The sequence below is a fragment of the Salmo salar genome, chromosome 15 (assembly GCF_965601325.2).
Source record: "Salmo salar chromosome 15, fSalSal1, whole genome shotgun sequence".
Lineage (NCBI taxonomy): Eukaryota > Metazoa > Chordata > Actinopteri > Salmoniformes > Salmonidae > Salmo > Salmo salar.
The window spans coordinates 36944474-36970327 of record NC_138305.1 but is presented as its reverse complement, the minus strand read 5'-3'; the positions used below and the strand labels follow the sequence as shown (position 1 = coordinate 36970327).

Genomic DNA, 25854 nt, shown 5'->3' with positions numbered 1-25854 from the left:
TTACCATTGTCAATCATCATGAAGCAGTTTTAATACCTAGACTGAAACTTATGCTTAAATACTTTAAATGTATATGTCAAATGTTGTCAAAACGTTTCTTTGTATACTGTATCAATCTGTAAAATTAATATTCTTATAGATGTATTATACTAAGTAACCATACTATAGGCTATGTCAAATCAGTTGCAGTGGCATCTCTCAAACACAGTCATTATCTGTCTGTCCAGTTGCAGTGGCATCTCTCAAACAGTCATTATCTGTCTGTCCAGTTGCAGTGGCATCTCTTAAACACAGTCATTATCTGTCTGTCCAGTTGCAGTGGCATCTCTCAAACACAGTCATTATCTGTCTGTCCAGTTGCAGTGGCATCTCTTAAACACAGTCATTATCTGTCTGTCCAGATGCAGTGGCATCTCTCAAACACAGTCATTATCTGTCTGTCCAGTTGCAGTGGCATCTCTCAAACACAGTCATTATCTGTCTGTCCAGTTGCAGTGGCATCTCTCAAACACAGTCATTATCTGTCTGTCCAGTTGCAGTGGCATCTCTCAAACACAGTCATTATCTGTCTGTCCAGTTGCAGTGGCATCTCTCAAACACAGTCACTATCTGTCTGTCCAGTTGCAGTGGCATCTCTTAAACACAGTCATTATCTGTCTGTCCAGATGCAGTGGCATCTCTCAAACACAGTCATTATCTGTCTGTCCAGTTGCAGTGGCATCTCTCAAACACAGTCATTATCTGTCTGTCCAGTTGCAGTGGCATCTCTCAAACACAGTCATTATCTGTCTGTCCAGATGCAGTGGCATCTCTCAAACACAGTCATTATCTGTCTGTCCAGTTGCAGTGGCATCTCTCAAACACAGTCATTATCTGTCTGTCCAGTTGCAGTGGCATCTCTCAAACACAGTCATTATCTGTCTGTCCAGTTGCAGTGGCATCTCTTAAACACAGTCATTATCTGTCTGTCCAGTTGCAGTGGCATCTCTTAAACACAGTCATTATCTGTCTGTCCAGTTGCAGTGGCATCTCTCAAACACAGTCATTATCTGTCTGTCCAGTTGCAGTGGCATCTCTCAAACACAGTCATTATCTGTCTGTCCAGTTGCAGTGGCATCTCTCAAACACAGTCATTATCTGTCTGTCCAGTTGCAGTGGCATCTCTCAAACACAGTCATTATCTGTCTGTCCAGTTGCAGTGGCATCTCTCAAACACAGTCACTATCTGTCTGTCCAGTTGCAGTGGCATCTCTTAAACACAGTCATTATCTGTCTGTCCAGATGCAGTGGCATCTCTCAAACACAGTCATTATCTGTCTGTCCAGTTGCAGTGGCATCTCTCAAACACAGTCATTATCTGTCTGTCCAGTTGCAGTGGCATCTCTCAAACACAGTCATTATCTGTCTGTCCAGATGCAGTGGCATCTCTCAAACACAGTCATTATCTGTCTGTCCAGTTGCAGTGGCATCTCTCAAACACAGTCATTATCTGTCTGTCCAGTTGCAGTGGCATCTCTCAAACACAGTCATTATCTGTCTGTCCAGTTGCAGTGGCATCTCTTAAACACAGTCATTATCTGTCTGTCCAGTTGCAGTGGCATCTCTTAAACACAGTCATTATCTGTCTGTCCAGTTGCAGTGGCATCTCTCAAACACAGTCATTATCTGTCTGTCCAGATGCAGTGGCATCTCTCAAACACAGTCATTATCTGTCTGTCCAGTTGCAGTGGCATCTCTCAAACACAGTCATTATCTGTCTGTCCAGATGCAGTGGCATCTCCAAAACACAGTCATTATCTGTCTGTCCAGATGCAGTGGCATCTCCCAAACACAGTCATTATCTGTCTGTCCAGATGCAGTGGCATCTCCCAAACACAGTCATTATCTGTCTGTCCAGATGCAGTGGCATCTCCCAAACACAGTCATTATCTGTCTGTCCAGATGCAGTGGCATCTCCCAAACACAGTCATCTGTCTGTCCAGTTCCAGTGGTATTTCCCTCTGTAATATATAGATGTACTTAGGATGAACCGTATCTTGCTGACAGTGCTAGACAAATGGCCTTCGTTTCTCCTGCCCATAGTGTTCATTTCTAATGATAAACTGCCTGAGGTCATGCACTATATAAAGTGCAGCATTGCTGCGTTGACACACTATATATCTGATCTGAAGCATTTCATCAACCCAGGTGAAGGGAGAGGTACAGCACCGACAGCCAGGGGACATCTGGTTTCTCTCCATGGTGTTTCTGCTGTGAGAAATATAACATCTCGTTGATGTGTGATGTGCGATGTGTCATCAGGTGTGGACAATGACACTCATACCCCTCAAACCCGTTAAATACTCTAGTGCCAGCCGTTACTGTGACATACTGTGAAAACACATGATGAAACAGTAGAGTGACAGGGCTGAATGGGTAGATACCAAGAGTTTCATTTTGCCATCTGCATTTGATTAGAAACAGTATGCAATCATGAATCACTTATTGTAGCTTTGCCCCTATTCACTATTACAGTATATAACACAAACTATATATACCATTGCCTCTACAGCCGGGGTGATCTTCTCAGTGTTAAGCGGTTTCCACTAGATAGCAAAGCCACAAAGTCAAAATTGTCTATATCGTAAAAATTGTCTATATCGTAAAAATTAGTTGTTGTTGCTTTTTGGTCTTAATTTAAGGTTAGGGTTATGCATAAGGTTATGGTGTGGTTAAGGTTAGGGTTAAGGTTTAAAATCACATTTTATGAAGATAAATTGTAGAAATGTGTGGGGTTTATGACTTTGTGGCTGTGGTAACTAGCGACGACTGTGTTAAGCTGCAGAGGGGAGTAAGTCTTCAGAGAATCAGTGGGTCCATTATAACAGGGTAGTGAGAGAGAAGCTAACAGCACTACTAGAGAAAGTTTACATTTATTTTTGGACAGAGGTGGTAGGATGTCTGACTGAAATCGTTTGGATGAATATGAGCATTGTGCTTCCTCTTGAAGTATAGTCATTTTATAAAAATCATACAGATTTTTTTTTTCTGACGCCTTCAGAAATACACTATATATACAAAAGTATGTGGACACCCCTTCAAATGAGTGGACCCGTTGCTGACAGATGTATAAAATTAATCACACCGCCATGCAATCTCCATAGACAAACCTTGTCAGTAGTATGGCTTTACTGAAGAGCTCAGTGACTTTCAACGTGGCACCGTCATAGGATGCCAGCTTTCCAACAAGTCAGTTCGTCAAATTTTTGCCCTGCCCCGGTCAACCGTAAGGGATGTTATTATGAAGTGGAAACGTCTAGGAGCAACAACGGCTCAGCCGTGAAGTGGTAGGCCACACAAGCTCACAGAATGGACCACAGAGTGCTGAAACCCATCGTGTGTAAAAATCATCTGTCCTCGGTTGCAACACTCACTACCGAGTTCCAAACTGCCTCTGCTCAAAAGGCAGCACAATAACTGTTCGTTGGGAGCTTCATGAAATGGGTTTCCATGGCAGAGCAGCTGCACACAAGCCTAAGATTCACCATGCACAATGCCAAGCGGCTGGGGTGGTGTAAAGTTTTCCACTGGCAGTCCAACGGACGAATCTGGGTTTGGCGGATGCCAGGAGAACGCTACCTGACTGAATACATAATGCCAATTGTAACATTTGGTGGAGGATCTGACTTATGCTCGTAGCTGAATGGAAGCAAGTCCCCTCATCAATGTTCCAACATCTAGTGGAAAGCCTTCCCAGAAGAGTGGAGGCTGTTATACCAGCAAAGGGTGGACCAACTTCATGTGAATGCCCATGATTTTGGAATGAGATGTTCGACAAGGAGGTGTCCACATACTTTTGGCCATGTACTGTACCTCTTTGCAGGGATGGTAATGAGTAAATTTACACGCACGCACGCACGCACACACACACACACACACAGGCATGCTGAGATGTTCAAAGGATAGTCTTAGTTTTGGAACAAGATCAAGTTTTTAGATACTGAGGGTGTCAGATCTGTGTCTGCAAAACCCACAGACACAGTCATTTAAAAAATGTAATTTAACCTTTATTTAACTAGGCAAGCCAGTTAAGAACACATTCTTATTTTCAATGATGACCTACCAGGGAACAGTGGGTTAACTGCCTTGTTCAGGGGCAGAATAACAGATTTGTACCTTGTCAGCTCAGGGATTCAATTCAACAGCATTTCGGTTATTGGCACAAGTTCTTGGCCCAGCACAAGTTCAATTTAGTTTGTTCAAGTTAAACTTGAACCAATAGAACACCACAGACCATACCCGAATGATTTGCTCCCCTGTTCTTCAAGGGCAAGAGGAGTATTTCCTCTGAGCTACAGTACCTGATGTTGGATTTGCAATGTAAACGTAATGTTACAGCAACTTCAATTATGTTACAGAGTCTGCTTTAAAATCATATGCAAGAGCTCCTCCAGGAGATTAGAGCAACACCCTACAGTATACTGTAACACAGGGCTTCCCAAAATCGGTCCTCAGGACCCAAAGGGGTGCACATTTAGTTTTTTGCATTAACACTACACATCAGTCTCAAATGATCAAAGCTTGATGATTAGCTAATTATTTGAATCAGCAGTGTAGTGCTAGAGGAAAAAAACAAAATGTGCACCACTTGCGGTCCTGAGGACTGAGTTTGGGAAACCCTGTGTTACAGTATAATCTGTAGGGTGTTGCTCTAAACTCCTGGAGGAGCGCTTGCCTTCAGACTGATGATAAGGATTGATAGGCCTATGTACCCTTACTCCAACAAATCCTTATAAATCCCTTTATGATTATCCCATTAAGAAACAAGTATAATGCTTATTCATTCAGAATATGACTCTATATCTTAAGGAAATGCTCAACCAATTATATGATTGTAAAGCAGCCACTGTAACAGCATTGAAGTTTGCTTCTTGGCAAAGCCCTCAGGAAACATGGTTAGCCCAAGGCTGTGTAGACACTGATGAGATGCTAACTCATAATGGTGGGGTTAACAGGGGGCAAACCCAACAGAGGACAGACAACTCTGCCCTGATCATCCATGACAATGATTATGCATACATACAGATTTGTGTCTTTCTTGCATCCTCTACTGATCTCATTACAAAAATGTTCAACTTCATATTCATCATCTCCAGCACCACCCCAACATGAACATTATGTGAAAATGGCACATTTCTGTATTGTACTAAAAAAAGATAGGGGAAGATAAGTGTTTCCAATGACATCATCAACCAAGTTACATGATTTACTTTAGATCATTTTTTTGGACGGAACGTTGGTGGAGCGCCGATTTTAACCAATTATGAGTAGGCATGGCTTAATAATTGCCTACTCATAATTGGTTAAAATCAGGGCTTGTGACTAACTTTTTTCCTCACTGTCCCGAAGTACAATTTCAACTGTCCCAAACTGAACTTGAATAATCCCAAAATGAAATACAAAAAAAATAAAAATTGATATGCCAACATGGGTCTAGGTCATTTGCAGTGCTTTTAAAGTAATTGGTGTATTTCTGAGACAGATACAGACAGTTTATTACATAAACTTAAATTGTTAAGATTTTTTTTTTTGCATCTTAATGAAAACATTACATTATTTATTAATTGAACATGCTGACCACATTTAAACTGGGTGGTTTGAGCCCTGAATGCTGATTGGGTGATAGCCATGGGATATCAGACTGTATACCATGGGTATGACAAAAAAACATGTATTTTTACTGCTCTAATTACATTGGTAACCAGTTTATAATAGCAATAAGGTACGAGGGTGTGTGGTATATGGCCAATATACCATGGCTAAGGGCTGTGTCCAGGCACTCCGCGTTGCGTTGTGCATTGCGTCGTGCGTTGCGTCGTGCGTAAGAACAGCCCTTAGCTGTGGTATATTGGCCATACCACTTATTGCTTAAGTATAAAATATACAGTGCATTCAGAAAGTATTCAGAACCCTTGACTTTTTCCATATTTTGTTACGTTAGCCTTTTTATCCCTCATCAATCTACATACAATACCCCATAATGACAAAGCAAAAACTGTTTTTTAGAAATGTTTGCAAATTTATTACAAATAAAAAACAGAAATATCACATTTACATAAGTATTCAGACCCTTTACTCAGTACTTTGTTGAAGCACCTTTGGCAGCGATTACAGCCTCGAGTCTTCTTGGGTATGACGCTACAAGCTTGACACACCTGTATTTTGGGAGTTTCTCCCATTCTTCTTTGCAGATCCTCTCAAGCTCTGTCCAGTTGAATGGGAAGCGTCGCTGCACAGCTATTTTCAGGTCTCTCCAGAGATGTTCGATCGGGTTCAAGTCCGGGCTCTGGCTGGGCCACTCAAGGACATTCAGAGACTTGTCCCAATGCCACTCCTGTGTTGTCTTGGCTGTATGCTTAGGGTCATTGTCCTGTTTGAAGGTGAACCTTCACCCCAGTCTGAGGTCCTGAGCTCTCTGGAGCAGGTTTTCATTAAGGATCTCTATGTACTTTGCTCCGTTCATCTTTCCCTCTATTCTGACTAGCCTCCCAATCCCTGCCGCTGAAAAACATCCCCACATCATGATGCTGCCACCACCATGCTTCACCGTAGGAATGGTGTCAGGTTTCCTCCAGACGTGACGCTTGGCATTCAGGCCAAAGAGTTCAATCTTGGTTTCATCGGTCCAGATAATTTTGTTTCTCAGGGTCTGAGGTTGCCTTTTGGCAAACCAAGCAGGCTGTGATGTGCCTTTTACTGAAGAGTGGCTTCCGTATGGCCGCTCTACCATAAAGGCCTGATTGCTCAGTTTGCTCTAGCAAGAGTCTTGGTGGTTCCAGACTTCTTCCATTTAAGAATGACGGAGGCCACTGTGTTCTTGGGGACCTTCAATGCTGCAGAATTTGTTTGGTACCTTTCCCCAGAGCTGTGTCTCGACACAATATAAGTTATAGAAACATCTCAAGGATGATCAGTGGAAACAGGATGCACCTGAGCTCAATTTGGAGTCTCATAGCAAAGGATCTGAATACTTACAAATGTCTAAAAACCTATTTTTGCTTTGTCATTATGGGGTATTGTGTGTAGATTGCTGAGATTAGATGAGACTGTGGTGTATTTAAAATGGTTGCAAATAGCCAATGGGATTTGTATGCAGGGTTTGAGTTATTTGAATTAACAAATGACAATGGGGTTTCCGTTCTTGCTTTGAAGTGATTGTATTACGAGATTCAAGGGCAGTAAATGTTCAATGATGTATGGGAGAGTTGGGCTGAAGACACTGTAGAGAGTAGTCGACTGTAATGTGTTAAGGAGAACGTTAAATAAATCTGTTCTGTTTATTATAAGAATGCTTCGGAGTCTTCAGTAAAAGAACCCAGCATCTTAGGCTGCAATAGAGACAAAAATGTTCTCGAGTCACTCGAGACATGTTTGTGCCTGTGAGATTGAGAGTCTGACTAGTATCCGCATTGCTTCTTTTCCCTAGCAGTTGCAACTAAAACATTGAAAAACAATCTAGCTTGTGATCAAAACAATGTAAATAGCCAAGGAACATAAGGACAATGTCTCACTTCAGTAGACTTTCGTTTCAAGTAAATTAAACAAACGTTTGTGCCAAAAATGTAATCTGTCACTCAGCTCTTCATGTGCTCACGCACAGCCCCCAGCCAGGCAGTGTTGCAGCTTGAGGCAGAAATGTTTTTCACATTACAGTGTGCATTCGTTTCAGGTCAGGGTGATAGAACAATATTCTCTACAACACCATAGTAGCTAGCCATAGTTTACAGACAATGCAAATACCACAGCAACTCCCGGCACATGAAACCTCAGCTCCGGGCTGGTGGACCCGGCAGACAGCCTGGGAAAAAGTCAAATGTGTATACTATTAGGCCCATTTGCCCAACATTAGAATGATATTCTAATATTTTACATTTCCATAACCTAAATCATGACATACTGTATGTGATGCCTAGTCAGCCATATCATTGTTTGAAACCTGGACGTTTTTCTACGTAGCCTATCATACCTTGCTTCTAATAGCCCACAGCCACAATCCGACCATAGAAAAAAAGCAAATATTTCCTGATATTCCATTAAAACCAGCATTTCTTCTGCTACTGTCCAAAGGCAGTAAGTCACAATCCTATTGTTGCATTTTCAGATATTCCCTCTTTCTAAGGTTCTCCGTTAGGCTGTATATCCATCTCTGTCGCATTATAAAAAAAGCTTGCATCAGGTGCGTGTTTGAGAGTGGCATTCTCCCGTAATAATATTTTTCATCATTCACGCATATGGCCGAGACGAGTGAACACACTGCTGCGCTTGTAATGTGAATTATTCATAGATGATAACTTTTAAGCTAAATGTTGTGATCTGTTTCATCAGCCTCATCTTTGAGTTTAAACATTTTAGTATGCAACTGTTGTATGCATTTTATATTTCTCTGGCCTATTATCCAGCAACTGTCCCAGCATCTGTTTTAAAACTTCCCAGACATATTTCTTATCCTCCCCGGGACAACAGGAAGGCCTTAATTTCGAGCCCTGGTAAAAATCACATGGTGCACATCAATGATGTCGTTGAAAACACTTATCTCCCTCTTCTTTTCTACTACAAAACATAGAAACGTGCCTTTTTGACATGTTGATGTTGGGGCAGTGCTGGGGATGATGAATATGAAGAAACATTTAGAAATGTCCCTTTAAGTAATAGGAATGATTTGGTTCTGGTAAAAAATTAAATCTAGATATTTGGCTTCTAGAAATGACATGAATTTAGATCTTAAATATAAGCAGCTTTAGGTATCAGAGGTCTTCTCAGTCGAGCTCCATCACTTTGTCTTATGTTGACTCTTAATTTATGTTGTGTAACAAGATTCTCTAAAGCAGACAGCCAGGATCCCTGCCAGGGTTCCTCGCCTGTCTGCTGGTGTCCGTCCCTAGTCGCCTTCCACCTGGGGCACCTTGTCCCGCCGAGCTGTTCACTTCAATCAATCAACATGTAATGACATCCTTCCACTACACCTCACAGCATGGCGGCCAGCGGGACTCCTAACGTTTGGCCATGACAGACCTGTTGTGTCATAGACAACTGAATGGAACTCCACAATAGGATTAGCCTGTCCAGTTGTTTTCCTTCTTGTAACAGGTGCTTGTCCTTTGCTCCCAGAGGCCTGTGTTTACGCACTGGGATTTGGGAGAGGAAAGGAGGGGTTAGGGCTCGCTCACACATCCCACACAGAGCTAAGAGAGGAGTATGCAATTTGTGCCTTTTGAGGGCTTTTTGGTAGAACACACCTTCCCCATTGAAATTAATTGAGTTGGCGTTTTACAATGTGCTACTCAGAGTGAAAGGGCCCTTATCTTAAGCTGTGTCACGGTTATCGTCGGTGAAGGAGGACCAAAATGCAGCAGGACTGTGTTTGTTCATTTTGAACATTTATTAAATCAAAATGAACACAAAAACAACAAACAAGAGAACGAACGATCCACAGACAGTCTGGCAAGGCACAAGGCTAAACACAGAACAATCTCCCACAAACACACAGACAAACACACCCAACTAATATAGGACTTCCAATCAAAGGCAACACCACACAGCTGCCTTCAATTGGAAGTCCACCCCAATTAACTCTACATAGAAACACACTTACTAGACTACACATAGAAATACATAAACATAGACCATAAACCAAAAACCCGGAAATACTAAATCAAACACCCTTTTACCAAAACACCACCCCGGACCACATAAAACAAATACCCTCTGCCACGTCCTGACCAAACTACAATAACAATTAACCTTATACTGGCCAGGACGTGACAGTACCCCCCCCCCCCCCCCCCCTTAAAGGTGCTAACCCCGGAAGCACCTTAAACAAACAAAAAAAACAACAACCCCAAACAACAAAACTAAAATTCCCCCCTACTAAAGGGAGGGAAGGGAGGGTGGCTGCCGTCAACGACGGCACTGTGCTACACCCCCCCTCCCCAACCCACCTATATCTGGAGGTGGCTCCGGTTCTGGCCGTTCCAGGCAGTCGGGCCACTCTGGCAGCTCGGGGCAGTCTGGCAGCTCGGGGCAGTCTGGCGGCTCGGGGCAGTCTGGCGGCTCGGGGCAGTCCGGGCAGTCTGGCGGCTCGGGGCAGTCCGGGCAGTCCGGCGGCTCGGGGCAGTCCGGCCACTCCGGCGGTTTGGGGCAGTCCGGCCACTCCGGCGGTTCGGGGCAGTCCGGCCACTCCGGCGGCTCGGGGCAGTCCGGCCACTCCGGCGGTTCGGGGCAGTCCGGCCACTCCGGCGGTTCGGGGCAGTCCGGCCACTCCGGCGGTTCGGGGCAGTCCGGCCACTCCGGCGGTTCGGGGAAGTCCGGCCACTCCGGCGGTTCGGGGCAGTCTGGCCACTCCGGCGGTTCAGGGCAGTCTGGCCACTCCGGCGACTGTTGCCTGGCGGGCAGCTCTGACGATTGTTGCCTGGCGGGCAGCTCTGACGACCAAAACACCCTTTTACCAAAACACCACCCCGGACCACATAAAACAAATACCCTCTGCCACGTCCTGACCAAACTACAATAACAATTAACCCTTATACTTGCCAGGACGTGACAAGCTGTCAATGGTTATATTGAAAAGCTCAATCTGGAAGCTATATTGACTGGATTAAACCTGTGATTCTACTGGTCCACTGATCGTAGTATGATTCGCTTGGTGGCAGAGCTGGAGGTGTTTAAATGTTATCCCAGCCATTGGTGAGTTACTGGAGGCCAGTGCAATTAAAATACGAAACGTTATAACAGAGACTTTTGAAATGTTGTGACATTCTATGTCACAAGTTAAAAACAGAAGTTAAAATCATTTTATGGCATGTGTTCAAATTAGAAAAATAGGAATCTTATTATGGAGACAGTGTCAAAATGAATAGGGCACTTACAGGACAATGGACAATAGCCCTCACTGTATACTGTATACAATAGATTCCTGTGAAAATTCTGCAAAGTCTGCATATTTAGCCAAAATGCACTACAAGAGAGCTGTCATTTTGAAGAAAAAATTATGTTGTTTGACTTGTGAAATTTGCTTCAGTCTCAGAGAGATTCTTGCTTATCGTTACCTTTTGTTAAGGAGTCATCATTTCCATGTTGCATGATGCCTCTGTGAATAGGGCAATGAATACAGCATATGAATATTAACGATGATGGCTTCAGAAGTACTGTGCAATTAGGTCCTGGACGAGAGGACCCCAAGTGATGAAGGCAGGCAACAACAGCTCTGCCACGCTGATCCCCACAGGGGTCTGTGCTCATCCCCTTCATGTACTCCCTATTCACCCATGACTGCGTGGCCATGCAGGTCTCCAACTCAATCATCAAGTTTGCTGACGACACAACAGTGGTAGGCCTGACTACCAACAATGACGAGACAGTCTACAGGGAGGAGGTGAGGGCCCTGGCGGAGTGGTGCCTGGAAAATAACCTCTCCCTCAACTTCAATAAAACAAAGGAGCTGATCGTAGACTACAAGAGACAGCAGAGAGAGCACGCCCACATCCACATCGACGGGGCCGCAGTGGAAAGGGCCAAAAGCTTCCAGTCCCTCGGCGTGCACATCACTGATGACCTGAAATGGTCCCTTCACACAGACAGTGTGGTGAAGAAGGCGCAACAGCGCCTCTTCAACCTCAGGAGGCTGAAGAAATTTGTCACCGTCCGCAACTACAGGGCTCTCCAGAGGGTGGGTGGTCAGCCTAACACATCACTAGGGGCACACCGCATGCCCTCCAGGACATCTACAGCACCCGGTGTCACAGGAAGGCCAAGAAGATAAGCAAGGATGTCAGCCACCCGAGACACGGCCTGTTCACCCCGCTACCATCTAGAAGACAGAGAAAGTACAGGTGCATGAAAACTGACTATCAGACTGTTAAATAATAACCACTAGCCGGCCTCCACCCAGTACCCTGCCCTGAACATTAGTCACTGTTACTACCACCCAGTACCCTGCCCTGAACATTAGTCACTGTTACTACCACCCAGTACCCTGCCCTGGGCATTAGTCACTGTTACTACCACCCAGTACCCTGCCCTGAACATTAGTCACTGTTACTACCACCCAGTACCCTGCCCTGAACCTTAGTCACTGTTACTACCACCCAGTACCCTTCCCTGAACCTTAGTCACTGTTACTACCACCCAGTACCCTGCCCTGAACATTAGTCACTGTTACTAGCACCCAGTACCCTGCCCTGAACATTAGTCACTGTTACTACCACCCAGTACCCTGCCCTGAACATTAGTCACTGTTACTACCACCCAGTACCCTTCCCTGAACCTTAGTCACTGTTACTACCACCCAGTACCCTGCCCTGAACCTTAGTCACTGTTACTACCACCCAGTACCCTGCCCTGAACCTTAGTCACTGTTACTACCACCCAGTACCCTGCCCTGAACCTTAGTCACTGTTACTACCACCCAGTACCCTGCCCTGAACCTTAGTCACTGTTACTACCACCCAGTACCCTGCCCTGAACACTTAGTCACTGTTACTACCACCCAGTACCCTGCCCTGAACCTTAGTCACTGTTACTACCACCCAGTACCCTGCCCTGAACCTTAGTCACTGTTACTACCACCCAGTACCCTGCCCTGAACCTTAGTCACTGTTACTACCACCCAGTACCCTGCCCTGAACATTAGTCACTGTTACTACCACCCAGTACCCTGCCCTGAACCTTAGTCACTGTTACTACCACCCAGTACCCTGCCCTGAACCTTAGTCACTGTTACTACCAGCCAGTACCCTGCCCTGAACCTTAGTCACTGTTACTACCACCCAGTACCCTGCCCTGAACCTTAGTCACTGTTACTACCACCCAGTACCCTGCCCTGAACATTAGTCACTGTTACTACCACCCAGTACCCTGCCCTGAACATTAGTCACTGTTACTACCACCCAGTACCCTGCCCTGAACCTTAGTCACTGTTACTACCACCCAGTACCCTGCCCTGAACCTTAGTCACTGTTACTACCACCCGGTACTCTACCCTGCACATTAGAGACTGCTGCTCTATATACAGTACATAGTCAACTGTAAGCGCTGATATTGTGAAGTGGAAATACCTACGAGCAACAACGGCTCAGCCATGAAGTGGTAGACCACAGAAGCTCACAGAACGAGACCGCAGCAATGTTCCAATGTCTAGTGGAAAGCCTTCCCAGAGGAGTGGAGGCTATTATAGCAGCAAAGGGGGGCCAACTTCATATTAATACCCATGATGTTGGAATGAGATGTTCGACGAGCAGGTGTCCACATACTTTTGGTCATGAAGTGTGTATATATATATATATATATATATATATATATATATATAATAATAATCCCCCAAATATTAATGTATATTTATATTCCGGAATCTGATATTTCTTAATTTCTTTCTTTTTACTTTTTGGATCATGTGTGTATTGTTTTGTATTGCTAGGTATTAATGCACTGTTGGAGCATTAACACAAGTAATTTGCTGAACCTGCTACAACATCTGCAAATCTGTGTACACGACCAATAAACTTTGATTTGATTTTTAAATGGGTCGTTCCACCGATTCGGTGCCTTGTGAGATGTGTAATTAGGTCCCACAAAAAGTTTGATTTCATCTCATTTTAGCATTTGTCATAAAGAGCACATATTCAACTTAATAAAAAAAAACATATTTTCCCATCTCAAGAGATTAAATACAAAAAATGGCTTTGGTAAGTTCCTATAAAATGCCAAATAAAGTTGATGATTTATTCTTAAATCAGCCAGGAATCCCGTTGTGACAGGGGAAATGGAAGCTTGTTGCATGCAACAGGGAGTGGCAATTGAATGCAAGATTCACAAAAAAATGTAATTGCCAAAACATTTCTAGCCTATGGGTAACAAAACATCAGAAAATGTACAAATCATTTACACTATGATTTGATTATTAGATGTTCAATAGGCAGGTAGCCTGGTGGCAGGCAGCCTGGTGGCAGGCAGCCTGGTGGCAGGCAGCCTGGTGGCAGGCAGCCTAGTGGCAGGCAGCCTAGTGGCAGGCAGCCTAGTGGCAGGCAGCCTGGTGGCAGGTAGCCTGGTGGCAGGCAGCCTAGTGGCAGGCAGCCTAGTGGCAGGCAGCCTAGTGGCAGGCAGCCTAGTGGCAGGCAGCCTAGTGACTAGAACGTTGGGCCAGTAACCAACAGGTTGCTGGATTGAATCCCCGAGCTGACAAGGTAAAAATCTGTCGTTCTGCCCCTGAATAAGGCAGTTAACCCACTGTAGGCCGTCATTGTAAATACGAATTTGTTCTTAACTGACTTGCCTAGTTAAATACAGGTTAAAATAAAAAATGTACATTTATTAAGAAAAAAAAATGTTTTTAAAGGAATAGTTTCACCATATTAAGTTCAGTTCACGTAACAGGGTTGACCTTAAAGAGTGACAGATGTAAATTAAACTAATCACAAATAAATAATTATCTTTAGAAATGACCTTGTCAAAATAACAAAATAACTAGGGCTTTAAAATAATGGTAAAACTGGGAAACATTTTTGGATTAAGTGTTTTATTTTATGGAGGGACATGTCAAAATGCTTAATATTTTGCACTAATGCAAGACTTTATTCATATAAAGAAACAGATTTAATCAATTCTCCATGTGGTCCATACTAAAGTGCACTTCATTTAATATAACAGGCTTTTAAAATTCAATATTAGTGCACAATTTATAAATAAAATATCGAAGGAATGCAAAAGGCACTCTTTTCGTGGAGCGACACAAATGTCAAATTGTGGAGGGAGTCTAGGAAATAGGTGGTTACAGCAGCGCTAAATGGAACCTAAATGCTACAACTCACAATATTGATCCACACACACACAATTGTGGAATAATTGTATTCATTCATTCAGTCAGTCAGTCAGTCAGTCAGTCAGTCAGTCATTCATTTAAAAATTCTTTGGACCAACGAGCATAAACTGTGCCTTCTACTGGGTGCCATTTTGAATGGCATATATATACAGTAATTTGGTCAGTGACATAAATAACTACTTGCAACTTTCCTCCAGTCATCCGAATCAAACAGATCGCAGTTCATAGGTACTCATCCTGAGAGGGCATTATAGCGGCAAGAACGCAAATAAAACACCACTAACAGTGGCTGTTGGCAACCCTCCTGCTATCTGACAGTAGTGCAGGTGGCAATCCACTGCTAAAGCACCCAATTTAAACCCCTAGAGGAGACACAACACAGTCTGGCGTAGTATACAGTAATACCCACAGAGGAACAAAGTGCATTGTCTTGTGGAGCATTTAATAAAAGCTGCTATGGTTTAGGTACCAAGTAAGCTAATAGGATAGTAAGGATCTGGGTGACATAGTGGGATGAGGAGGTTGGAGGGTGGGCAGTCTCATGTGAAGCTGGGAGTCGGAGTGGAGGATGAGGTGGGCAGGAGTGCCAGGAGGTGGCAGGCAGAGATGACTCACAGGTACCTGGTTGACCACCCTTAGCAGGATGCATCTGGTTTTCAGGGATTCAGCTACTGTAATTTAACCTAGCTTCCTTTGCCGGTGAAAAGCGGATATGGGAACTCCACTGAGGTGTTTCTTCTAACCCTGCTACGTTAGGTTACTGGTTGACAGATGCTCCCACAAAGAAAGCCCCTAACAGGATGACGCTGGTGCTGTAGGGCCCATGGGGTAAAGACGGATTATGTCTGAGCAGTAGATTATTCCCGAAACAGCACCTGCTTCTTTTACCCTGACGCTCTTCGAGCGCATCCACACAGCCAGGTTGGACCAGGAGAGCTCACCTAGTTCCATGCCATGTCTGTCAGATGCCACCCTCGAATTCTCACTATCAGCGGGGAAAGCAAGTCAAAGCCTTAGCCTATATGACCAGCCTCCTCTATACGGAATCGACACCCAGATATTTAGTGATCCTAAGGACTGTGTTAGCATGCATGGGCACCACATGAGATAAAAAATAAGCCCAGGTGCAGAGTTTATTACTAACTTTGGAAACAGACTGGTTTCAATATGCCTTGGAAATATGGATTCCTTGTTCTTACACTATTCGTCTTCACTCTCCAAGCCACAGGAATTAAAGGTAAGCTTCAAGCTCCTTCTAGTTCAGGGAGCCATAAACCTTCAAACCTGAAGGGCACTACACTAAGCCTGTTTTTATAGGATCTTGCTGCTTTAGATATAAAATGTTACAGCATTCATACAGCAGGTTGAATAATTTCAGTTCCAAAGTAAAGATGATTTTACAGTATGCACAATGTGTGTTTGGAACTTTACAACTGCAGTCTGCAAGATTCCGTTAAGGGTAATTGGGTTGAACTAAGCTTCAGAATGATCGAAAATTAGCTTTTTATCTTTACCACTGCTACCTTTGAAGCTCTGGTGTGTAGGCCTACTGATTACGCTGACTTCTGATTAAACTCAGGAGCTACTGCACCTTGTAATGAGGGAATATGTCGGGCAGGATCCCAGCATATGGCGGTGAATATGGCGGGCAGGATGGGATTAAATCATAAAAATCTTTTTTTTGTAATTTCGGGGATAATTTGTCCTAACCTTAACTTAATTCTCCTAACCTGCTACGTTAATTATCCTAACCTGCGGGGTAAGTTCTCCTAGCCTGCTACGAAAAGTAAATTCTGTTCATAGCTTTCACAGGAGGTTGGTGGCATCTTAATTGGGGAGGACGGGCTTGTGGTAAAGGCTGGAGTGGAATTAATGGAATGGTATCAAATACATATGTGCCATTCCATTTGCTCCGTTCCGGCCACTATTATGAGCCATCCTCCCCTTAGCAGCCTCCACTCAGCAGCCTCTTCAGACTCCATTCTTCTGGAAGGTTCTCCCATCTCCACAGATGAACTCTGGACCTCTGTCAGAGTGACCATCAGGTTCTTGGTCACCTCCCTGACCAAGGCCCTTCTCCACCGATTGCTCAGTTTGGCCGGACGGCCAACTCTAGGAAGAGTCTTGGTGGTTCCAAACTTCTTCCATTTAAGAATGATGGAGGCCACTGTGTTCTTGGGTATCTTCAATGCTGCAGACATTTGTTGGTACCCTTCCCCTCATCTGTGCCTCGACACAACCATGTCTCAGAGCTTTACAGACAATTCCTTCGAGCTCATGGCTTGGTTTTCTGTGTGTGTGTGCCTTTCCAAATCGTCCAATCAATTGAATTTACCACAGATGGACTCCAATCAAATTGTAGAAACATCTCAAGGATGGACAAGATGCACCTGAGCTCAATTTCGAGTCTCATAGCAAAAGGTCTGAATACGTAAATTAGATATTTATGTTTCTTATGTTTAATACATTTGCAAACATTTCTAAAAACGTGTTTTCACTTTGTCATTATGAAGTATTGTGTGTAGATTGATAAGGACATTTTTTTATTGAATCCATTTTAGAATAAGGCTGTAATGTAACAAAATGTGGAAAAAGGGAAGGTGTCTGAATGCCTTCCGAATGTACTGTATACCATAAAGTCCTCAACCAGAATGACAGCAGGTTGCTAATGGTGGCATAACAACAGGTTATGGGCCTATAGGGCTGCAGAATCTCTTATTCAGTATCTCCTATACAGTACCTACCATGCTGATGCTGATGAGCTTTCGCAGGAGAGTGATCTCCTTGCATTTGTCACAACCTCCTTCGACTTGTTTGAACTTTTGGCATGGGTTCATCCCTCATTGATGGTGTCAGACTCGTTGTAGTTGCACACAAGCTGGCAATAACTTGGTGACGTGAAAATGACTTGGAAGACACAACTGGCTATAGAGACACAAAGGGTCAGATTGAATGGCTAGTTAGATAAATGTAGCTACAGTTGAAGGAATGCCTGTTTGTTATAGTTTGATTGTGCAGTGATCGTGGTCTACGGTATATAAATTAATTAAAAGTCATTTTCTGCGATGATTTAAGCGGCTCAATTTCAGATGTGCACCCATGCACCAAGAACTATTTTCAGAATCATTTTGATCCTCATGGATCCTCTTTTTCTGTATATGGCATGCAAATGTACTGACATCTAAATTAGGACTATGGTGGTCTCTGTTTCCTTGGTGACAAGTATAAATCTGAAAAGGTCATGTTCCTTCATGGTTATATGATGTAGGATCTTAATTTGAACCAGTTTACTACAGCTGGAAAATAATCTTGCAGCAACAGGAAATGTGATTATAATGTGGATTACAATTAATGTGTAAAAATATGCGATGAGAGTCAGGAAGCAAGTTCAGGGAGTGAGTGCTTAAATAAATAAACGGAACGTAATACAAAACAAGAAACTCGAACAGCCCACAGACATGAAACCGAAACAACAACGCCTGGGGAAGGAACCAAAGGGAGTGACATATATAAGGTAGGACATCAGGGAAGGGAAGGAGTCCAGGTGAGTCTGATGATGTGCAGGTGCGGGCAACGATGGTGACAGGTGTGTGCCATAACGAGCAACCTGGTGACCTAGAGGCCAGAGAGGGCGCACACGTGACAGTACCCCCTCCACTACGTGCGGCTCCGGCCGCAGGACGCTGACCAAAATGACGATCCTGGGGATCAGGAGCGGACCGGTCACCCCTACTGATGCGCGGGAACCTGACAGACCAGCTGAGGTAGGGGAATCTGGCGATCCGGCTGAGGCATGAAAGCCTGACGAACGAGCGGAGGCAGGGGAGCCTGGCAATCTGTCTGAGGCATGAGAGCCTGTAGTGGCTCCCGGACGCGACATCATTCCCACTGAAACAAAAAAACACTCCCTGATGCTTCCCTTAGGTGAGGCGTCATTCTGTAACGATGTGCACTGAGAGTCAGGAAGCAAGTTCAGGGAGTGAGTATTTTTATAAATTAACGGAACATAATACAAAACAAGAAACTCGAACAGCACACAGACATGAAACAGAAACAATGACGCCTGGGGAAGGAACCAAAGGGAGCGACATATTTAGGGAAGGTAATCAGGAAGTGACGGAGTCCAGGTGAGTCTGATGACGTGCGGGTAACGATGGTGACAGGTGTGCGCCATAACGAGCAGCCTGGTGACCTAGAGGCCAGAGAGGGTGCACACGTGACAAATGGACATCTTTGTAGGGGTTGATACATTTTTCGTAAGTAAAAATCAAGTCTGAAATTTCAAAGTGTAAATTACAGACTTCATAAGCATTTTTAACCGTCAAATACATTACACGTTTTAAAATGACTGCGTTGCAGGAATGTTCTCCATCAACAGGGTGATCAAATTAAGATCCTACACCTGTAAACATCACTGTCTGCTGATAAGTGGTTTGAAGGATGGCTGTTGTGAATTTCCCTCCCACCACTACAGTAGAATGCTCATCTCGCACAGCTGAGAGATCATTAAAAACAAGTAATTCTGTTCCAAATGGAAGCCAGAGACATTCATATTTGTATGCATTGATAGAATTCAATGACACACTGTAATATATTTCAGGATACCCATGAGGGAAAAAGTGGCTTTTCAACATAGGCTTTTCAAACATGATACAGCCCACAGACACTATACAATTTGACACATCTTGAAGATATCATGGTTTCAATGTCTTTTTCCTTTTATCATGTTTTTGCAGAGAGGAATAATCGGGGCTCTTGGCAGAGAGGAGTTATCAGGACAGAAACAGAAGCCATCAATTCTATGCATTTGGTTGAACTTCTGAGAACGACCAAACAAAACTCTAATGTCAGAACGATATTTGAACTAGAAAAGCATCGGACAAAGAGGTCAGCGGTCTTTCACTCTGGAGTGAGAGTCTGTCCTCAGGAGACCATCAATGAGGTCATCGCCAGCCATCAAGCCTACTACAAGCTCAGAGGTATAGGCCTCCCATTTATTATAGCTAATCAATTGCTATTCTGTTGGCTATTTCAGTGTCACATTTTCAGTATCTAGGTCTTCTGCCCTCGACAGAGGTCATGAGGTGAGGCCTCGCCTGGGGCATGGCATCTATAGCCTCTACTCAAACGAAATAGTGAAAATTGTGCTGTGCACCAGTTAGAAATGTTTAAATACACTATATATACAAAAGCATGTGGACACCCCTTCAAATGAGTGGATTCAGCTATTTCAACCACACCCGTTGCTGACAGGTGTATGCAATCTTCATAGACAAACATTGGCAGTAGAATGGCCTTACTGAAGAGCTCAGTGACTTTTAACGTGGCACCGTAGTAGGATGCCACCTTTTCCAACAAGTCAGTTCGTCAAATTTCTGCCTTGCTAGAGCTGCCCCGGTCAACTGTAAGTGCTGTTATTGTGAAGGGGAAATGTCTAGGAGCAACAACGGCTCAGCCACGAAGTGGTAGGCCACACCGGTAATTGTTGGAGCACGTAGCGAGTAAAAATCGTCTGTCCTCGGTTGCAACACTCACTATAGAGTTCCAAACTGCTTCTGGAAGCAACGTCAGCACAATAACTGTTCTTCGGGAGGTTCATGAAATAGGTTTCCATGGCGAGCAGCTGTCCACAAGCCTAAGATCGCCATGTGCAATGCCAAGTGTCGACTGGAGTGGTGTAAAGCTCGCCGCCATTGGACTTTGGAGCAGTGGAAACGTGTTCTCTGGAGTGATGAATCACGCTTCACCATCTGGCAGTCCCACGGACGAATGCCAGGTGAACGCTACCTGCCCAAATGCATATTACCAACTGTAAAGTTTGGTGGAGGAGGAATAATGGTCTGGGGCTGTTTTTCATGGTTCGGGCTAGGCTCCCTAGTTCCAGTGAAGGGAAATCTTAATGCTACAGCATACAGTGACATTCTAGATGATTCTGTGATTCTAACTTTGTGGCAACAGTTTGGGGAAGGCCCTTTCCTGTTTCAGCATGACAATACCCCCATGCACAAAGCAAGGTCCGTACAGAAATGGTTTGTCATGATCGCGTGGAAGAACTTGACTGGCCTGCACAGAGCCCTGACCTCAACCCCATCAAACACCTTTGGGATGAATTGGAGTGGCAACTGCGAGCCAGGCCTAATTACCCAACATCAGTGCCCGACCTCACTAATGCACTTGTGGCTGAATGAAAGCAAGTCCCCGTAAGCAATGTTCCAACATCTAGTGGAAAGCCTTCCCAGAAGAGTGGAGGCTGTTATTCCAGCAAAGGTGGGACTAACTCCACATTAATGCCCATGATTTTGGAATGAGATGTCCGTCAAGCTGGTGTCCATATACTTATGGTCATATAGTGTAAGTATAGAATGTGGACCATTTGAAGTAGCCATAGCAGTACCTATGACTTATCCAGGTGTGCACCAGTGAGAAGCAGGTGTTGAGTATAGAGTCTAGACAGTGAAGAGAATTGAAGAAAGTGCAGCAAAATAACACGTCATCGAGTCCCTTTGATTAAAGAGGTAGGGAGAAATATCACAGCTTCACCCTGAGGCAAGCAACATGCAATATTCCCTGGAAATAGTGTGCCATTTGGGACATGCTCCCAGCCTTAAAAAAAAACAAAAAAAACATGATAGCACACTTTTGGGAATTGACATGAAAAATTTTCCCCACAGGTTTTGTAAAAAATATTAAAGATCAGACTTTCACCTTTTCATCAGAACATTATTCTACAACATACACTCTTGTCGTGTTTAAAGTTTCAAAATGGGTTGATTGACGGATGAGAACAAACTGAATGATAGCAGCAATAGTCTTGAATTAATTTCAACATTGCTGCACATTTTATTTGTTCCCTTTATAGTGCACTACTTTTGACCAGGGCCAATAGGGTATTGCACTATATAGGGAATAGAGTGCTATTTGGGACCGTCCCTCAGACTTGATGTGGATCTGTATCTATTGTGCTGAGGATCTTTCATTCTCACTGGAACACTGTTCTGTCTTTGGTCAGTTTGTCAGGAGGCTGTGTGGGAGGCCTTCCGGATCTTCTTTGACCGGATCCCTGGACCTACAGAATATACAACTTGGGTTCACACATGTCAACATGAGTCTCTGTGCCTCTCTGACCTGGCCAGTAACTTCAGCAACTCAGAGGAGCACTTGAGTATGGTGTACAGGGTGAGGAACCAACGACACAACTCCCTTTTATGTGTCGTAACTGTGAGACCAATAATTGCTTACATTATTTGAATGAACATGTGCACGTTTTTATGTTGGGGGGGTAAAAATAAATTTTTAAATGCCAGTGGGTGAATTTTTGATATCATGTGAAATCCATTTATTTCAGCAGATTTTCCTCAGGAAACAACAGCATTGTTTCTTGTGCAATAGCTATAGCTATATCAGTCTCTTGAGGGGAGGAAAAAAATATCCACATTATATTGCTCCCATTAACACACAAAACAGAACCCATCAATCTGGTTTAGTCAATTTGGTTATTTTACATTCCTATGAGGGTATAACATGCATATACTATATATTTACAGACAGCACTCCCAAGTGCATGTTTCAGTGGTACCTTACATGCTACACAGTTTTCAAGTGTTATGTTATTGGTTTGAATTGATGTGTGTGATTCATGTTATGATTGTGATTCTGCTCTCACAGAGGATGAACCTGGGAGATGAGAGGCAGCCGACTGGGTAAGGCTTAGAGACAGTACCTTATGCAGCCTGCTGTCTGCTGATAGTTGTCAAGGAGCACTGCTTTCTCACACACGGTGCAGCCCTCTTGAGTCAGGCTTTGTAGTTGACCTGCCACATAATGCCCTCTCTCTAATTGTATAATGGCTGGTTATGGACAGAGTGGCTCTTGAGATATGAAGGAATCAGTCACACATCTTAGACACTGAACATGCATGATAGCAATTGGCACCGAAATTATGATAATGAAGTCAGGCAAGATGGTACATGAATAGTAAATTAACAAGAAATTAAACTAACTTATGCAGTTCTTTATTAGAATATGTCAAGCTGACATTGATTGTAACTAGGCAGCAGCAGCCACTGAGAAAGAAAGTCATAGGTAAAGACGTTAGAACTTAATTCTAAGTTGTTAAATACCTATAAATTATCATCTCACGTGACAGAATTACCATCAAGTTTGTCCCCAGGTAGTTACAATATATAAAATCATCTTAGGTATACTGTACATGCATTCTTCCATATTATACTGCTGGTTGATAGGCGGTCTAATCTTAGACAGGTGGAGAGCTTGTGCATTGCCATGGTACTGATCTTGTAAAGTAATTAGAGGATACAGTGCCTTCGGAAAGTATTCAATCCCCTTGACTTTTTCCACATTGTTACTTTACAGCCTTATTCTAAAATTGATTAAGTTGGGGGTTTTTCCCCCTCATCAATCTACACACAATAACCCATAATGACATCACAAAAACAAGTTTAGTAATGTTTGCAAATTTATTAAGAATAATCTGAAATATAACATTTACATATTCAGACCATTTACTCAGTACTTTTTGAAGCAACTTTGGCAGTGATTACAGCATCAAGTCTTCTTGGGTATGATGCTACAAGCTTGGCACACCTGTATATGGGGAGTTTCTCCCATTCTCTGCAGATCCTCTCAAGCTCTGTCCGGTTGGATGGGGAGCATTGCAGCACAGCTATTTTCAGATGTCTCCAGAGATGTTCGATAAGTTCAAGTCCGGGCGGTGGCTGGGCCACTCAAGAACATGCAGAGACTTGTGCCAAAGCCACTCCTGCGTTATCTTGGCTGTGTGCTTAGGGTCTTTGTCCTGTTGGAAGGTGAAATCTCGCCCTAGGCTGAGGGACTGAGCGCTCTGTAGCAGGTTTTCATCAAGGATCTCTCTACTTTGCTCCGTTTATCTTTGCCTCGATCCTGACTAGTCTCCCTGTCCCTGCCGCTGAAAACCATCCCCACAGCATGATGCTGCTACCACCATGCTTCACCATAGGGATGGTGCCAGGTTTCCTCCAGACATGATGCTTGCCATTCAGGCCAAAGAGTTCAATCTTGGTTTCATCGGACCAGAGAATCTTGTTTCACATGGTCTGAGAGTCCTTTAGGTGCCTTTTGGCAAAGTCCAAGCGGGTTGTCATGCGCCTTTAACTGAGTGGCTTCTGTCTGGCCACCCTACCATAAAGGCCTGATTGGTGGAGTGCTGCAGAGATGGTTGTCCCATCTCCACAGAGGAACTCTGGAGCTCTGTCAGAGTGACCATCAGGTTCTTGGTCACCTCCCTGACCAAGGCCCTTCTCCCCCGATTGCTCAGTTTGGCCGGATGGCCAGCTCTAAGAAGAGTCTTGGTGGTTCCAAACTTCTTCTATTTAAGAATGATGGAGGCCACTGTGTTCTTGTGGACCTTCAATGCTGCAGAAATGCTTTGGTACCCTTCCCCAGATCTGTGCCTCGACACAATCCTGTCTCGGAGCTCTATGGACAATTCCTACAACCCCATGCCTTGGTTTATGCTCTGACGTGCACTGTCAACTGTGGGGCCTTACATAGACAGGTTTGTGTCTTTCCAAATCATGTCCAATCAATTGAATTTATCACAGGTGGACTCCAATAAAGTTGTCAAAAGATCTCAAGGATGATCAATGGAAGAGGATGCACCTGAGCTTTATTTCAAGTCTCATAGCAAAGGGGCTGAATACTAATATAAATAAGGTATTTCTGTTTTTTATTTTTAATAAATTAGCAAACATTTCTAAAAACCTGTTTTCACTTTTTCATTATGGGGTATTGTGTGTGGATTGCTGAGTATTTTTTATTTATTTAATCAATTTTAGAATAAGGCTGTAACGTAACAAAATGTGGAAAAAGTCATAGGTTCTGAATACTTTCCAAAGGCACTGTATGTGCGTGTTTCAAGTGCTGTTTTTTAGAAACCATTAGCTTTATCATTCAATGCTGGGCTAATGTGGAACGATTTTTTAATAATAAAAAAAAAAAATGTAATCTTGCATTTTTTGTTGCAGGCCTTTTTGTTGTACATAAAATAACAAATATTCTCATCAGGTACAAACCTGAAAACATGCCCTACATATTATTTTTCATAGTTACTTATGAGTATTTTCTCCTCTTTCACCTGCAGAATGGTAGCAGCCACAACCACAGCAGCACCGGAGGTCGCTGATATAACAGGTATGGCAAGACACTGTACCAAGATGTATCAAGACACTGTACCAAGCTGTAGCTGTACCAAGACGTGTCAAGACGTGTCAAGACGCTGTGTCAACACGTGTCAAGTAATTGAATCAAGATGCACATATCAATGGTGAATGAAAACTAATATACAGTATAATGAAATTGTAATTAACCGTTAAGGTCCAGAGGAGGCCCAGACTGCAACACCAGAACCACCTGCTCCTGTAACCAGCATTGCCAGCGTCCCTGATGCTCCTGAGGTTACAGTTGAAGAAGAAACTGCGGAGGAGGAGGTAAACAACATTTATTTTAGTCTAGCTGTTTAGATCGCTAACAGCTTGCAGACTGAAAGGAAAGTTGACAGAAATATTCCTTGTTGCTTTCAGACAGAGACAGTAAGCTGATAGCATTTAGCCATATGGTCTAGCACTACACCTCTTATCAAATACAGGTGACTGCCAACATCATGCAAACACTTGAGTAAATTATGGATACAAAGTATATTGAAAGCAGGTGCTTCCACACAGGTGTGGTTCTTGAGTTAATTAAGCATTTAACATCCCATCATGCTTAGGGTCATGTATAAAAATGCTGGGCAGGCCATTATTTTGTCTACCATGGCTATGCCCCCATAGGATGACAATGCTCCTATTCACAGGGCAAGAGTGAATGGTTTGATGAGCATGTAAACTATATTCCATGGCTCAGTCACCAGATCTCAACCCAAACACGTATGGGAGATTCTGGAGCGGCTCCTGAGACAGCATTTCCACCACCATCAAACACCAAATTATGGAATTTCTCATGGAATA

General features: G+C 43.6%; 1 protein-coding gene across 1 annotated transcript in view; it reads left to right on the top strand.

Moving 5' to 3' along the window:
* Nucleotides 1–18543: 18543 nt before the first annotated feature.
* The window catches only part of LOC106571273 (uncharacterized), a 33522-nt gene continuing 26211 nt past the window's right edge, over nt 18544–25854 (top strand). The window contains exons 1-6 of the mRNA XM_082961480.1: nt 18544–18615; nt 19779–19830; nt 21861–22027; nt 22517–22551; nt 24990–25039; nt 25223–25335. Coding sequence (XP_082817606.1) covers nt 18544–18615; nt 19779–19830; nt 21861–22027; nt 22517–22551; nt 24990–25039; nt 25223–25335 — 489 coding nt within the window. The remainder of the gene's footprint in view (nt 18616–19778; nt 19831–21860; nt 22028–22516; nt 22552–24989; nt 25040–25222; nt 25336–25854) is intronic.